This window comes from Manacus candei, unplaced genomic scaffold (genome assembly GCF_025592945.1).
Source record: "Manacus candei isolate 608988 ecotype Guabito, Panama unplaced genomic scaffold, ASM2559294v1 h1tg000003l, whole genome shotgun sequence".
Classification (NCBI taxonomy): Eukaryota; Metazoa; Chordata; class Aves; order Passeriformes; family Pipridae; genus Manacus; species Manacus candei.
In genome coordinates this window covers 8320131-8336372 of record NW_026138051.1, presented here as the reverse complement: position 1 = coordinate 8336372, position 16242 = coordinate 8320131, and the positions used below count along the sequence as shown (strand labels likewise).

General features: G+C 45.9%; 1 protein-coding gene across 11 annotated transcripts in view; it reads left to right on the top strand.

Annotated features, from left to right (window-relative positions):
• GRIA3 (glutamate ionotropic receptor AMPA type subunit 3) overlaps positions 1–14939 on the top strand; it is a 415135-nt gene extending 400196 nt beyond the window's left edge. For 6 of the 11 annotated variants that reach the window (XM_051788568.1, XM_051788560.1, XM_051788549.1 and 3 more), the window contains one exon: positions 11621–11866. In XM_051788568.1, the coding sequence (XP_051644528.1) occupies positions 11621–11866 (246 nt within the window). The other 5 variants (XM_051788596.1, XM_051788589.1, XR_007904686.1 and 2 more) reach the window with 4 other exon arrangements.
• Positions 14940–16242: the final 1303 nt, after the last annotated feature.

Sequence of the window (16242 nt, the reverse complement as noted above, 5' to 3'; positions counted from 1 at the left end):
TGCTGTTGAGGAAAAACAACATCCTTCTGCCAGGGGGATATATTGCTCTGCCTCTGAGCACTACCCCAGCCATTGACATGCAGTGTATTTCTTAGGTGGCTGGGGGTTATATGGGGCTTGAGGCACTGAGTTTTAATCTTATAATTTTTAAAGCTCTTTGTCTCTTCAAACTAGGTGGCTTTCACTTTTATCCCTTTCTCTGCCCACCCATAAAGCATTTCAGTCCCTCAAATGTTAAATCTCGGAGATGTGCAATTGCTGGTAACACAGAGCAGGGGAAAAGTGTGGGTCTGAAATAGTAGCAAAGAGCAACCAAGGGCTCATTTCTTAAAGAAATCCCTGGTGCTTTTTCCATGAATATTAAATGTTCAATGTGGAATACCAAAGATCACTTTCTGAGATAGAAGATAACAAGTAGGAACAGTGATTGACAGTATTGGTTTATACCCATGTTATCAGAGCTCTTCACTCCTGCTTGGGGTACCAGGTAACTGTAGTCTTTAAAGAAACACATGGGTTTGAATAATGAGCCTGTTTCCACCCACAATCTCCCCCATCCCTCACATGTGGGTGTGTCACAAAACATGAAGTTGTGGCACAGAGACGCTGCTAAATTGGTGTATCACGACAGGCAGATGATCTGGGCAGGGGCAGAGCCCTTGGACGATGCGTTCACCCCCAGCTTTTGTGTCTTTTCAGAAGTTATTTCAGTAACAAGATCTGACAAAAAGTCCATTCAGTAGTTGCAGATCAGGCTGGGATTTATAGAGCTTGGGGGAATAAAGTGCCTCATTTGGTTCAGATGGGTCTTTAACCTCAAGTGATGCCCTCTAGAGAGTAATGCTGGATTTGGTGTATCTTCCTGGATTGTTTCTATCTTTATATTTTAACAATACCAAGATGATCATTAGTGAGATTTTTATGGTATTCTGTCAAATTAAGCAGAATGCCTGGGCTTGATTTCTGCCTTTGTCAGTGCCTTGTGTGGCCATGTGCCTGCACAGGCTGGCTCGGGGATGCAGTGGTGGCCACTTGCCTTCTGGCCCACTCAGCTGCAGTCAGCAGGACTGGAAGCCCCTTTCAGCATCAACTCCCCTTCCTCCTGCCGGCCAAGTGGAGAAGGCTGGTGATTCTGCATGATGTGTAGCAGTGAGGGTGTTCTCTGCTGCGCTGGGTGCAGTGGCAAGCAATGGTGCAGTTGTTCAGGGTCATTCTCCCTGTGCCCTTCACGTATTTACCTCTTGGAGCGTGGCAAAGGTGACACATCCCACATGTCCACAGCAACTGCCCGCTCTGCTTCCTCTGAAGTTAGTGTAGATTTGCCTGTGACACCAACAGGAACAATTAATTCAGTATTTTCAACAGTTCTACCCAAGAGGATTTTAGGAAGCATTTGGAATTAAGAAAATGCTTGTTTGTTTGTGCCTTAATCCACTTGCCTTTCCTGTCACTGTGACGTGGATTTTAGAAACCCAAGCATTTAACTTTTGAATTCTTTGATGTTATAACGTTGTTGGTTGGGTTGTGCTGATGTTGGCAATCCCAGAGATGCTCCAACCAGCAAGGACAGCTCTGGTCATAAGGAACAAAGGAAAACAATTCCTGCTGCAGAAGTGAGAATGCTCTAAATATGTCAGATTGCTAAATTAAAGGGATTAGGTAAAAATAAGAGGGATTAAAAAACCTCAAAAAACACTTTATAATGCAATAACTAAGACTTGGTACCACCACGGACTCTCGCCTCCTTCACATCACTGGGATTTGGATGGGAGGGTGATGAGCCCTTTGCAGAGAGCACAGCCCTTGGTCTGACTATGGGGCCGCACTCTGATGTGGAGGGAGAATGTCACGCTTCATTAATCTTGCACTCTTAGGAGGGACAGATTTGCCAGACGCTTCCTGTGGCTTTTTGTTGCTCTGATGCCACAAATCAGCCATAAACCTGGCCTAGCCAGATATTAGTCCAGATTTACAGCTGTTCTGTGCCATGCTGTGTGACACAGCTGGAGCCCGGGGGTGTCTTTGGGCGCTGCAATTTCACCTCCCCCAGTGGACCCAAATGGGCAGTACTAAGGTACAGTGAAACAGAAACAGCTTTGCTGTGAATACCACATCCCAAGTGGTGTGTGCCTGCATTTCCACAGCGCTTCTCCAGCCAGAGGAATTTGGTGTCTGCTGTTGTACTGCTGTGGAAAATGAGCAAGGGCCTGTTGGTGACCACAGAGGATTCTGCATCGTGGCAGGTGTGCAGTTTGGTGCATGGGGAGGTCATGTCTCAGGCCTGCTAATGATGGGCGAGGCTCCTGGTGACTATATTTACCATATGTTGGGAGCCAGCATCCATCTGCCTGTGTGAGAAGAATCCTCATTGCCACTGGCCTGATATTTCATCTCTGAGTGGACTTTTCTGTCACCGGATGAGATGGACCACATCCCTCCCAGGTGCTGCTGGGGACATGGACGTCCTGCCTGAGTAGCCCTGCAGAAGCCATGGAGCCCTCCTGGGACCACTCATGAGCAGTGAACCTGCAGAGGTTGGAGCTCTTGCCCAGCATTTGACATCCTCCTGAGCCAGCCGGGATCCCTCCTCAGCTGATCAGCTCTTCTGCAGCTTGTTCTCTGCTATCCGGAGCCTCAGCCCTGGGCATGAGTGAAGAAAGGATATTTTCAAGACAAGAGAGGAGCTCTCAATGCTGATGTTATCCTGGTCTTCCTTCAAGCTCATGGGTGATTTCTTTATCCTCTACTCCCAGAAAAGCTACATTTTAACTCTAGAGGTGCTGCAAGCAACAACGTTGCAAAAGTGCCACACTGTGTTCTGTACGCCAAATATTCTAGGGTCCATCGGAAGTGGGCTGATGGTGGAGGTGAGGAGCAGTAAGACCCAGGTAGTGAGAGGTGCCAGGGCAGCCCTTGGGCAGTCCCTGGAGATTCCGTGCAGCCCATGCACTGCCCTCTCTGCCCTGCCCCACTCCGAGGAAGCCCTTCAGTTAGTGCTTTGAAGAGCCTTCACTTGTTACACCTTCACTTTGCACCTCCCTTTTCTGAAAGATTGCTTCTAAAAACTCTAAATGAATTCTGAGCAATGGTTCATCTGGTTTGAAGGAACAGCGTGCTGCCTGCCATGTTCATTCACTCTCCTTGGCAGTGTTTGGGTTTGGGTATAACATTTATATTACATCCATTAGAGCATAGAATGGGGTGTGAATTACTCAAAGCTGTTCCAATCATCACTTAAAATCTTTATGGATTGCAAGTAATAAACATAACTACAGCATTGCTGAGACTTCATGCCACTCAGCCACCAGTTAGACACAACTAAAAAGAGTCTGCAGATTATTGGGTGAGATATTCAAGTCCTAAAGTGACTTTTGCTCCTAATTTTCACTTGCAGTGGTTCCCGGCTCTTTGTATCACCTGCTGTGACTTGTGAGGACCAACCCCAAGCACTGGCTACAAAGCCACTAGCATCATTCCTGGAAAATGGCCCTTTCCTGGCAAGACCGCAATGTTCTTTTCATAAATTAACAGTACTTTTCCAAGAAACTGCTCTGACTCTTCACTGCAGTCCAAGTTTGTTCAGGGAAGGGTCCTGTTTGCAGCACTGGCACACAAACACGACGGCCAGTAACTGGAACCCAGTTGCCAGAAGAACAGTGTGGCCAGCTTTTGCAATCATATGTGGGACTGCAGCCTGCTGGACCTCTGTCTTAAGCCAGTAGAATTAGTGATGGCAGTAGGTAAAACATTTGGGGTTATCAGCTTTAAATAGGTGCAGGAGAAATCATGAAAATGAACCTAAAAGGTCATTAATCAAACTGCCAGAAACCTGTTATGATTTATAATTTGAGAGGGGCAGAATTTCTCCCTTCCCACTTTTGGGACTAATAAAGATCTATTTCTTTGATGATTAATTTACTTGTCCTCTACTTCAAACTTGTTCTGGCCAGAAAGAAATATTATAATGCCACCAGTTTTCTCAACGGAGATAAAATTTACTGCAACTAACCTGCACTAGTGCTTTGGCAAGAGGAGGCAAAGCAAGAAATCCCTCGGACAGGTGAGGGTGTCTCAAAGAGAAATAAGAAGAGAGATGGCCTCTGAGTCGTCATGTTCCCTCTTTTCCATCTGAATGGCATGAATATAAGATAGACAGTAATGAAATGAAATGTAATGAATGCTCTGCAAAGAGCACATAGCACATAGCAGCTCCTTCTTCTGAGAGGGGGCATCTGCATGCTGAACATACTCAGCTTGGAGGTGATGTCATATTTTATACAGGATCAGCCTTCATGTCAAAGAAGTGCTGTAGCAATTCCTGAATTTGGAGAGTTTTTAAACTTGAACCCAAAGCTTGGGGGTGGGATTTTAATGAGTGAATGCACATTGTTTTTTAAAAATCAGTTCACTCCATCAGTATTGTCCTGTCACCTGGGGCCACCAGCAGCAAGGGGTGCAAAGGGGCTCGTGTCCTGTGCCCAGAGGGGCTGGAGTGCAGCAGGGAGGAGGCCCCAGGGCCACACAGCAAAGGGAAGAGGAGGTTCCCTTTGAGATGGTGTTACATTAAATTTGGGAAAAGACTGGCATGGCTAGTTTTCCAGCAGTAACTGATGGCTGAAGAGGGGAAGGTAATACTGCCAGCACCTGAGTAGAGTCTTCTAACAGGGTAGCAGAGAAACCAAACAGCTGAAACACCGGTAAGACCCACCTCTGTCCCAGGTGTAAAATCATGTTTGTGGCAGCCTGTAGAATAGAAATCAGCCATAGCAGATGGCTTAATTGTCTGTGAGGGCAATACTATTCCATACGAGGCTCCTGGTACTGCTTCTCTAAACTCAAGTCTTCCAGTCATTTGTAGATGTCAGCAAGAAAAAAAAATCCTAGTGGGGTTTGGTAAAACTGCCCAACAGATCCAACCTCACGTGCTTAAGCCTGGATGAGCCAGATGTACTGGATGAAAAAGACAAACAAAGAAACAACAAAATCCTTCAGTTATGGGGAGGAAGAAAAACACTGCAAGTTTCTGCACAAGGATACCATCCTGTGGCATCCAGAAAGCTGACATCTCAATCCAAATGGCCTCATCTCAGTTTCTTGGTGTACCAAACACAAGAGAGCACAAGTGCTCAAACCTCTGAACGTTTTACTTGGATAAAAGCAACTGCACTAATAGAGAGCTGGTCTGGAAACAACATGGAGGAGATGAAAAAGAACCACATCATAAATTAAAGCAAGGAAAAACAGTGGAAGCCACCTGGGAAAGGGCTGAGGACCTCATAGGTTATCCTATACAGCCCATCAACAGCAACCCAGTTAGAAAAACAGCTGAAAGACACAAAATTATCCCAGGAAAAAGATGAGGAAATGGAAGTCTTTTGAGAGAGAGACACAGAAACTGAGGAAATTATCCTCTGGGCTGGACAGGGGGACAAGTAAGTGGCTGGGGACACAGCCTTCCCATGGGACCCAGGCAAGTCATTTAGTGTCTACTTTCCTCTGCCCCTGAGGCGATTCAAAAAAAAATCTCCCCATCAAACAAACAATGCCAGAGCAACCTATGGAAGTTCTTCTTTGTACAACCATCAGCCCTCACTCCCAAAAGAGCCCTGTGCTTCCCTCCACAGCAGCCCACAGAACACTTGACGACTTGGTGGCCTTGGACTCACTGGCATGGGCTGGGCGCTGGTGGGACCAGCTGGTTGTGAGCTGAGGGGACGTACAGAGGATTGGTGGTCAATGGGTGAGAAAATGCCAGGATCCAGACATGGCACTCTGCACTCCCATCAGGATCTCAGCTAAAAGCATACCTGACTCTGTCTGTTAAATTGAACCAGGCTACACAACCACTCAGAGATGAGCAATCAGAAAATGTACCAGCAGCCAGGCTCGCTTTGCAATATATTTACTTACCCTGGGAATTTGGGAGTGGAGGAGTTCATCCCACACCAGCTTACACTGCATTCCTGAGGCACTGGACCAGTGGTTGCAGAGGCATCATGTCTTCTCCCACCATCAGGTCGCTCAAATCCTGCTACACAAGAAGCAGCTCATGTATTAGGAGGTCTTGGGATTTATTTCCTGGAAGCTGACAAAATTGTTCCTTTAACAAAACAAACTGCATTTTTTGCTTCACAAATTGGTGCCTTTTCTTGCACATTGAGAGGGTGTCCTCACTGAGTTACCAGTGTTCATCCCAGTGCCCCAGCCAGCAAAACAGCCGAGCTGAGGGGGGCTTGGAGCTGGCTCAGGCAAATCTCCAGGTTGTGTGCAGGGGGAACGGGATGGGCTAAGGCAGGGGAGGAACAGCCCCAGCAGGGGAGCCCCTGGCATAGTGACAGCTCCACCAGCAAAGCCTTGGTGGGCCAGAAGCAGGCAGTGGCTCCTTGACACCTGTCTGCCCATCCCATTCATCTCCTCTTTCTGGGACAGACGGATGAACCAAATCACCTCTCTCATACCCAGGCTGAGGGACCTCACCTGACAAACAGGGCCGTGACAAACTATAGTGAAAACCCCAGTTTAGGCAAATTCCCATCTGTTTAGCTAAGATAATTTTAGTTTACTACTTTTTCTTTTTTTCTTTTTTTTTTTTTTTTGGCAATTGCGTGTGCACAATTAACTGCAATCTTGGTTTTGAAAAAAAAATACAGCACCCTAATTAGCATATTAAGCCTCCTCATTTCCCAGTACTGTATAATGTTGTGAAAGCTAATCTATAATGTATTGGATGTTATGCAAATTCTTGGTGCTCCGTATGGGGTTTGTAAAGGCATGCAAATTAAAAATAGTGTTTGGAATAGGACTGGGGGGAGGGGAAAATTTGCACAATAAAATATGCAGGTAGGAGGAAAGGTGTTTATAACCTTCTTTCTATTGTTTGTGTATTCTCAGCTGTACAATGCTTTTCAAAGCGGAGAGATGTATTGCATAAAATCTCTCCAAATTGGATGGTTTTTAAATGAAATTTAAAATGAGAGCACTGTTCTCTAAACAATAATTCACCCCACTCTCTGCTGGTGCTTGTAAGTGGTAGGTAAAGGCACTCAGCTTTCACTGACTGGCATTTCAGTCATGCACGGCTGCTCATGGTGTGTTTGCCTGGGTGTCACTGGGGGGCTCAACACAGCCACTGCTGTCCAGGAGAGTCCACAGTGGTGGCCTCACTAGGACCTGGCTGGTGGCCATCAGTGTAACCCAGCGGGGCAGGTGCATTACTTGCAGCACCCGGGGTGTTTGCAGTGTGCAGAGCGTGCTTTGATCCTGTTAATGTTTTATGGCCCTACCTACAGGAGGATGTAAGTGTAGCTGCAGCACAGCTGGCTTTTTAGGATGCCACTGGCTCCTGGTGGAGGGGCTCTGTGCCTGCTGCCAGCACCGAGCCAGCAAACATGGTCAGTCTCCTGCGGCTTGTCACCGCCAGCCGTCGGCTGTGTCCGCCTGAGTGCGTACAGCCAGCCCTGATTGATACTTAATTAGATTACAGCTGCCGCTTAAAAATAGCCATTTTATAAAAATAAAATCTTGGCTGGTGTCAGACGGAGCCCTGTGCAGACCAGAAGTGGTGCTGCCTCTCCCTGGGCATCCAGGAAGCTCTGCAGGCAGTGCTGGCATTGCTGCCGCTGGGATCAGGGACTGGTGGTTCTCCTCACCTCGATGGCTTTTCCTCGCCCTTCCCTTCCTGGTGGCCTTGGTGACACCACACTGGGTTATGTCAGTGGGAGTGGGGAGTTCAGCTCAGGAGCTCTTGAACATGCTCATTTTTATCTGGTGCTGCACAAGCTGCCTGGGCTCAGCTGAGCACAGCCTATCCCACCTCCATGGGCTGCTGCCCTCCTCCCTCAGGGCACGTAGCACCTCCAAGGGCAGCTCTGTCCGGCATCAGCCACCAACTATCTCACAGCCATCTCAGAGGCAGCTCCTTTGCAGATGAGGGAAGGGGGCTTTTCTTTACCAGCTACTTCTTCCAGCATCTTGCCCTGCCCCAGGCATGGCAGGGCTCGGCCCTCCTGGTCTGGGGACCTTTCCCTAAATTGCATTGTGCAGTTAAGCTTGTATTTCAGGTGTTTTGCATAGGTTGTGCTGCTCTTTCTCCTGAGTCTCTTCCTCTCAGCAGAGTCTCAGGCCCTTTGGCCAAGGGTGGGAGAAAGACAGGGAGCAGCAAGATCCAGACTCGAGGCTGGCACTGGGGCAGACATGGGCTCAGCTCCTGCATCTCCTCCACTGACAACAGGCCTGGATGGACCCAGAGCGGGCCGTGCATGTGTCTGCCTGGTGTTATCCCATGCAAAGTGGCACAGCATGGCTGAGGATAAGGGCCCAGCCCTTTCTGCCCCACCAACTGCCCTGCACAGCCATGGAGCAGGAATCAGAGCTTTTCAAGCAGGAGCAGGAACTGAGGATGTCCCTTATGCAGGGAGCCTGTCTAATCGAAGTAGGCAGGAAAAAAACCCAAGACATCACACAAGGAGGAAATGGAAATGACAAAACCCGACTGAGAGCTCCTCGGGTGCTGCTTTCCCCCAGGAAAGAGGCAGATGAGCTCAGGTACCCTTGGGCTGTGGGCTCTTGGCAGCACCAGTCAGCAGCTCCTTTTGTCCTGCCAGCATTTCCCACCCTGGGCACTTTCAGCAAGCGTTTCCATATTCACTCATTTGCTTCACAGAGGTCTGCATTTGCTTATTTTCTGCTGCAGTTCCCTGGGCTGGGGGAGTTCAGGATGCAGCAGCTCCGGGGAGCGCAGCCAAGCACGGTGCCTCCGAGCACAGCTCCTGCAGCAGCAACCACAGGAGCTGGAGAAGCCACCGCTGGCAGGGAAGCAGCCAGAGCGCTGGCAAAGCCTCCCTCCAGGAATGCCCCCTGGGGGTTTTTGCTCTGCAGATGTGCACACACACACACACACACACAACTGTGGGCTGTGGGGGACCGGGAGCCACGAGCACTGTTTGACTGTGAGGAGCCACAGGGGCTGGATTTGGGGCTTCTGTCTGTTAGTGCAATACGAGGGTCCTGCTAGATCAAACCCACCCGAATCCATAAAGCTACTGCAGGTGTCTGTGGGGCACCAAACTGGGAAATTGGCCTTGCTTTGTTTCTACTGCCTTCATTTAACAGTGAGTGCCGATTACTCAAAGCGATATGGGCAGGACCTGGTAATGTAGAGATGCTCTAGAGTTAACTTAAGGGGATGATCCAGTTGCCTGCAGTGTAAATACTTTGTGGCCAGGAACCCTGCTTTATCGCTTTGTATAGTATTAAAGTAGTTTAAAGATTGAATAACATAAAATAACATAATATAATGTTATTTATGTTATTTCCCACGTGAAGAACTCCTGTAAACCTTGCAGTATTGAAACTCAGTGAACAAGGCATCTTAGACAAGCTGAAAAACAAATGGTGGTACGATAAGGGTGAATGTGGAGCCAAGGACTCCGGAAGTAAGGTCAGTCGCTGAAGGTCTTTTTGTACTGATTAGCAATCACATTTTGACCCACTGTTTGTTTATTCCAAGAATGACTTTCAGAAGTTGCTATTTACATTTTGAAGGTTGAAAGAAAAGACTAGAAAAAATAATTTAAGTCTCAGAACATGACAGCGTTTTTCTTATATGCAGTAGCAGACTGTAGTTGTAAGTATGTTTTACTGTGTGAGTATTTTGCTAGAAAAACATGCAGAGAGAAGCCCCCAAAGTCTCCCAAGGTGGTGTTTTCAATTAAATGCACAAATTTTAGCACAGTCATTGTATATTATTCAGGCCAGCATCTTTTCTTATTTTTAGTTTTATTGAAAAAAACACATTTTTGTTTCAAAATTATGAGTTAACTTCTCTACATGTCAGTTTGGGAGACAGTCACATGCTTGCTAAGGATGTAAATTTTCAGGACAGACCATTGATAAGGAAAAAACTCCTCTCCCACCTTGTTTCCCAATTCAGTCTGAAATTGGTTGGATTTTTTAAAAAAAAATCTAGAAATCCCAATGGTGAGTCATTACCTAAATGTTGTATATTCCTTTTTATATTGCTTTGAACCATTTTGCTGCTGTACTGCCCTGTTGCCCACCAGCTGTGCTGTGGGGCTGACCAGCCTCATGTGGAACCACTGTAGTCTCCAGGGAGATCACACTCCTGAGGTGGATCACCCCTTAAATTGCAGGAAATATTTATTTACACCATTCAGTTAAAAGAAAACACAGAGGGGGTTTTTTTCTTAATGCTTATAGACCCATTGGGGAGAAAAACCCTGTAAAAGTGCTGGGCTTGTTGGAGTGAAGGACATTTTCAAAGGCACTAAGAGGAGGAGAAATCCAGCTCCAGCTGAAATCGGTCGCAGTTGAGTGCCTAACTCCCCTGGTGCCTTTGGAAGTGCTCTCTGTAATCATTCAAACAGAAAACTATAATTTCAAAGCACCCTCTCAGTGTCGGAGGACAATTTCAAGTTCCAGCGAAGCCAGTAATAAAATTTCATTGATTTCAGTTGGACTGGAAGTTGCTTAGGGCACAACCCTGTAGCTGTTGTATGAGATAAATTTGGGATCATGGGATATGTGAACACACAGCAGCTGCAGAAGGGAAGTGCAATTGGAAAGAGGTATAAATGAGTAAGATCTTTAGTTTACATGGCAGGCTGTTTGTTACAACTGCATGTATCCAAATTGCTCGTGAAATGCACAGACACTTGCAAGGTAGACCCTATTTTATTCTGACTATGTGCGAATTTTTCTCTCCTTGGAGAGACTTGTTAACCAAGCTCTGTCAGCAAGGGTCTTCTCTGGGCACAGCCAGGTTGCTTTGGCCCCTGCCTGTCCGTCCCAGAGTGGTGTGGTGTGGTGTGCCAGCCCAACCAGGGCCGTGCCAGCCGCCCTTCCTGCCCACAGCCAGCCCACCTGCCCGTGCAGCAGCAGAAGGGTTGCAGCTCTATTTATTCTGATTACAGAATCCTGTTCTTAAAAATGCAAGCTTCTCCCCCATCTGACATGTATTGAAGGAAGGTAAACCCTGGCCAGTGATTTTTGGTTTACAATGTCTGTTTTTATTCAATAACTCACTCTCCCAGAGGTGCTAGTTTAGCTCAGGACTCTGCTGCTTGACCTCTAAGTAACTGACCATCTTCCTAGGGTGTTGTTTTTTTTTTTTAATATTGAAAAAAAATGTCGATAAATTTAGCAGCATCTCAACAATTTTACCTACATTCACCAGAACCAAGTGTGCAGTGGTTTGGCTTTTTCTTGTTCTGGTTTTGTCACGGCCTTTTCTAAAACCCGCAGTTTTACTCAGCCACTGCTTTCCCCGGCACAGCTTTCCCGCAGTGCCTTTGCCACCAGGGATGCTCGGCCGTAGGCAGGTTTGCTCTGGGACACCAAAGGCCTGGGACAGTCAGTGGCCAAAAATATCTCATCACCTTGGAATCAGCCAGGGCTTCACCCGCCCCAGGGTGGAAGGCAGAGCAGTGACTGCTGTGCAGCCCCAGGCTGCGGGGATGGGGGGACAGCACCGGTCCGTGAGCCGGACACCAAACACCACGAGTGCAGCTATTCCTGCTAGGACTAAGTGCAAAGTAACTTGTTGTCTGTCTGCCCGTCTGCTCCTCACAGCAAAGCTAACGGCGTCGCTCGTTTCTCTTAGGACAAGACGAGCGCTCTGAGCCTGAGCAATGTTGCTGGGGTGTTCTATATCCTTGTGGGAGGCCTGGGGCTGGCCATGATGGTGGCACTGATCGAGTTCTGCTACAAGTCTCGGGCCGAGTCCAAGCGAATGAAACTCACCAAGAACACGCAGAACTTCAAACCCGCTCCCGCCACCAACACCCAGAATTACGCTACCTACAGAGAAGGCTACAACGTGTACGGCACAGAAAGTGTGAAAATCTAGGGGTACGGCTGCGGGCCGGGGGCTGAACCCGCTGGGGTTTCCTCTTTCTCTCTTTTTTTTAACTGTCTGTGCTGTTGTGTTGTGTGCATCAGCGGGCTGCTGCAAGAGGGCTTTTGAAACATCATCTTGTGGCAGTCTCAAAGTGTCAGTGGTTTAAATTTCTGCCCTGATCAGAAGTAAGCTTGGTACCATCGTGTGCTGCACACAGTGGTAGCTGGCTTCATGCTGTAGTGAGTAACTCCTCTCTCCAGCATCGTGCTGGTTCAAAATGGAAGTATTTTGTTAAATGCTTTAAAAATCACATCTCTCTTGCTGGTGATCTCTTCCCCTTTCTTTTTTAAACTATGATCAGGTAAGTGCTCTTAGGAAGTCTCAAAAAAATCTACAATAGAACAAAAACTTCTACACTAGAATTTGTGATTTCTAAAGCAGGAAAATAAAATAGAGCTGAATTGCTGAAAAATTACTCTGGAAAAGCCTGGTTAGCCCACAGCCTGTGCCTCTCCCCCGGCTGAGCTCTCCTGCCCCTCGCTGCCAGGCAGTGATGAAATCTTTCTGGTTTTATTATAGATCCTCACCCTGACAGCATGCAAGAGGAAAAGCAGCAGAGAATGTGGCTACTTCATGGATTTGGACCACCTGAGCCAGTCGTACTCTCTCCGAGGTGTCAGGCATGACACGCGTTGATGATGGTGCAATGTACTTTTAATAGGAAAAACTGATTTTTTTTTTCCTTCAGTGCCTTATGGAAGACTCTGAGACTCACAACAATGCAAACCATCACTGAAATATTCTTGCTTTGCTTGAAAGAAGTAAAAGAAAAGAAGAGAGGAAAATGAAAGAAAAAGAAAATTAAAAAAAAAAAGAGAAAAAGAAAATAAAACCAAAAAAAAAAAGAAAAATGAGAAAAAGAGAAAAGGAAAAAGAAAAGGAAAGGACTGGTAACAAGATATTGGTATGTGAAAAAAAAATTCTTGTAAAAAAAATCAGTGCAACGAAAGCCATTCTTTGATACCACTGCACAGTAACTGAACTTGTGTCCTGAAAGCAAATGGCAGCCGGTTTCCTCAGCCACCCCAGTCGTATCAAATTATGAAACTCCTCCTGACACAAAGCCTCAGAAATCTGCTGCGTGCGAACGCGGACCGGCCTGCCACTGCTTGTAGGAGCTGATGTCAAGATGTTTCAGTCTTTACTTACAGTGGTGTGATTTTATTTTTTTTTTCTGAGCCACTTTGATCTCTCCAGCTAATTTGAGCAATTCTGTATAACAGTAAAAGGTGCAACACCTGAAAAAAAGAGTCTGTGCATTCAAACCAATTAAGGTCAATGACTGTGAATCCGTAAATCCAAAAGAAGGGAATTTGTGGAACTGCATGTCTTGCTTCCAGATCAGTAAATTAATTCCTTGACAAGGTAGCTAAAGTGCAGGCAGAAAATATTGCATTCCTTTTTTTGTTCTATCATCAGGCATACCTACAGGTGCTTTATTAAAATGACATTTGGTGGCTTTTAAAATAAAAAAAATTAAGGAAAAGCTACTTGCTGTTTAGGTTCAGACCATATATCTCTTTTCTTGCTGTGCATTTGCATTTTAATTCACTGTTTAATATCAAGCAATGAAGCAAGAGAAGGGCAGGTTAGTTTTTCCCAGGCCTGCTTCTGCTTCACCCCAGCTCTCTCCCAACTAGCACTGTGCTCAGCTAATGCTTCTCAGTAATGGTCCTTGTAAAACAGAAGTAAGGGAAGAGGATAGTAACTCAAATTAGAGCTGCAGTTCCAGAGTAATAGTAAGCGATCTAACATGACTCCTGCTAGTACTGTTATATTATATCAGCTCCTGCCAACTCTTGTTTCATGGCTCCTGGTGAGAGGATGCTCCTGTCCCTGCCTCCCAGTGAGGAGGACACCGCGCTCCGCCAGCTCTGCTCCAGGCAGGGGCTCGCTATTACTCACATCCAGCGTCCTAGACAGCAGCATTTCAGCCTTGAACCTCTGCCTGGAAACTACTTAACTTCATCTTTAAAAATAATAATTTAAAAAAAAAAAAAAAAGGGAAAAGAAAAAAAAAAAAAAAAAAAGGAACCACAAACCTTTAAACATATTGTCAATCACATGGGAAATGTTCAATGGAATATCTGCATACTAATTACCTCTAATCGACAATATGTATTTTCTGTAGTTTACGATATAGAGTTTTATTTCATCAGTAACATACAATGAAAAAGAAACTCATTTAAACCAGTCTGACCCTTAGGAGTTTAGTTTGCTGATGATAGATTTGAACTTTTAATAGGATTTAAAAACAAAAACAAAAAAAAAAAAAAAAGAAAAAGAAAGTCTCTTAAAAAAATAAGTATTTCCAACAAACTGTAATATAAAATCATTTTAAAAGCTCATAGGAGAATAATTTATTGTTCGAGTTTTTAACAAGATATTGACAAAAAAATTGTTGTTTTGTTTTCATTTTCTTTTCATGAAACTGTGATCTTTTTTTTTTCGACTTCTGAACGCGATCACGTCCCCAGCAAGGGCGAGCTAAAGCTGTGCGGTTATGAGTTGTATTTAAAACAAACATTTTTCTTAAAAGCTGTATAAAAGATGTATGTTTATCAGATCAATTTTTAAGAGTGGAGGCTTCACACCAGTGAAGGGAGTTTGGTAAATGGTTCGATATTTTTTAAACTTGCATGTAAAGCTAAAACAAAATGTGTTGAGTGCTTACCAATTCCGGCTACCAACTTCAAGCTATTGGAAGTTCGGCAGTAGTCTCACAATGATTTGTTTTGGTATATTTTTTTAATTTGTTTTGCTTTGGGGGATTTGGGGGTTCTTTCCTTTTCTTTTGGGGTTTTTTTCCTCCTTTATTTTTTTTTTTTTTTGTAATTTAAGTTCCTATTTTTGGTCGTTGAAACTGCACTTCAGTGAGCAGAAAAATTGCCAAGCAAACTAATGGCTGTAAAAGCATAAACTGCATGTGTGGGCATCAATTACTGAGCCTCATTTTGATGAGGTGTTGTACAAAGAGTTTTAATACATTTTGTAAATAAAACTGTAAAGAAAAAAAATGAAAGAGCCTGCTTATCTTTTCATCAGAAGAGAAAGAGTCCCTCCCTACTGCTGTCCCTTTGACCAGTCTGGGATGCTCCACAGGTATTTACCACAGAACCCTCAAATGGTTTGGGTTGGAAGGAAACTTAAAGATCATCCAGTTCCAACCACCCCACCCTAAACTCACTGCACCAGGTTGCTCAAAGCCCCATTCAGCCTGGCCTCAGGCCTCAGGGGTGTCACCGGTGCTTCTCCCACCACACTGCTGGGAAATGCATATTTCTGGTTTGGTACCCTGCAAACCAACTAATTTATTGTTTTCTTGATGAGTGAAGCTGATTGATCCTGGCCAGGTCCAAGGGGCACCCTCTGGGGAGCAGGGAAGGGGCAGGGGAGAACCCTCAGGACTCCAGCCAGGGCAGGAGATGCTCTGCCCCTGCGGTGGGCAGCAGTGTGGGTAAAAACATTCCTCAAATGGTGACTACACAGATGTATTTTCCTGCAATTCCCACCTTTTCAGCAATGCTTTTTTAAGAAAAAACCTTCACCAACATTGCAACTAATCCCAACTCAATAAATTGGAGTTTACTTCATCCACAGCATGTTTTTTCTGAGTCACCACAAAGTATGAACTGTAGGAAGTAACCCTGATATTAAACAGGATTAACAAATGGAAAAGCATACATGGCAATCACTGATATCTTTTGCAGCTCAGCATCCAGCACCCAGCAGGTGGTCTCAGCCATGGGGCTGCTTCAGCCTGGCCCCAATCCCTGTGGAACTGCTGCCAGCCACTGGTGCTTGTTTTATATGAGCACATCAGTGGGACACAGGCTGAGCCCACCACCATGTCTTCAGCCAAGGCTTCAGCAACAGCAAAATAAGCTCAGAAATAAACAAGGGCTAAGTGAGAAAAATAAACAGCAATTATTCGACCCTAAACATCCTACAAGGACAAAGGCTTCGGGTCGTGGGTGTGAGCAGGCTGTTGTGCTGGGCACACCAGGCTCTGTGCGGGGCCACCCTTCTCCTGGGAGCAGGGACACGGGCCTTTCTTGCCTTGGCCCTGGGATAGCCCGTGCTGAAATGAGCCTATTTATATGTAAAGTGCCCACACAATGAATGCAGGGAGGCATGGAAAAAAATATTGTTCTGTCCTTTAACCTTCATTTCATGCTCAACGTCCAGGCTAACGCGGACAGGCTGCGTTTTCTAGAGAGCAGTCTTGACCTGCTCCCTGCTGCCTGACAGCCAAACACAGCCCTGCACCAGCCACGGGGGAGAGCAATGCTCCCTTCCCCGGGGACCTGCCAAAATGGGTCACT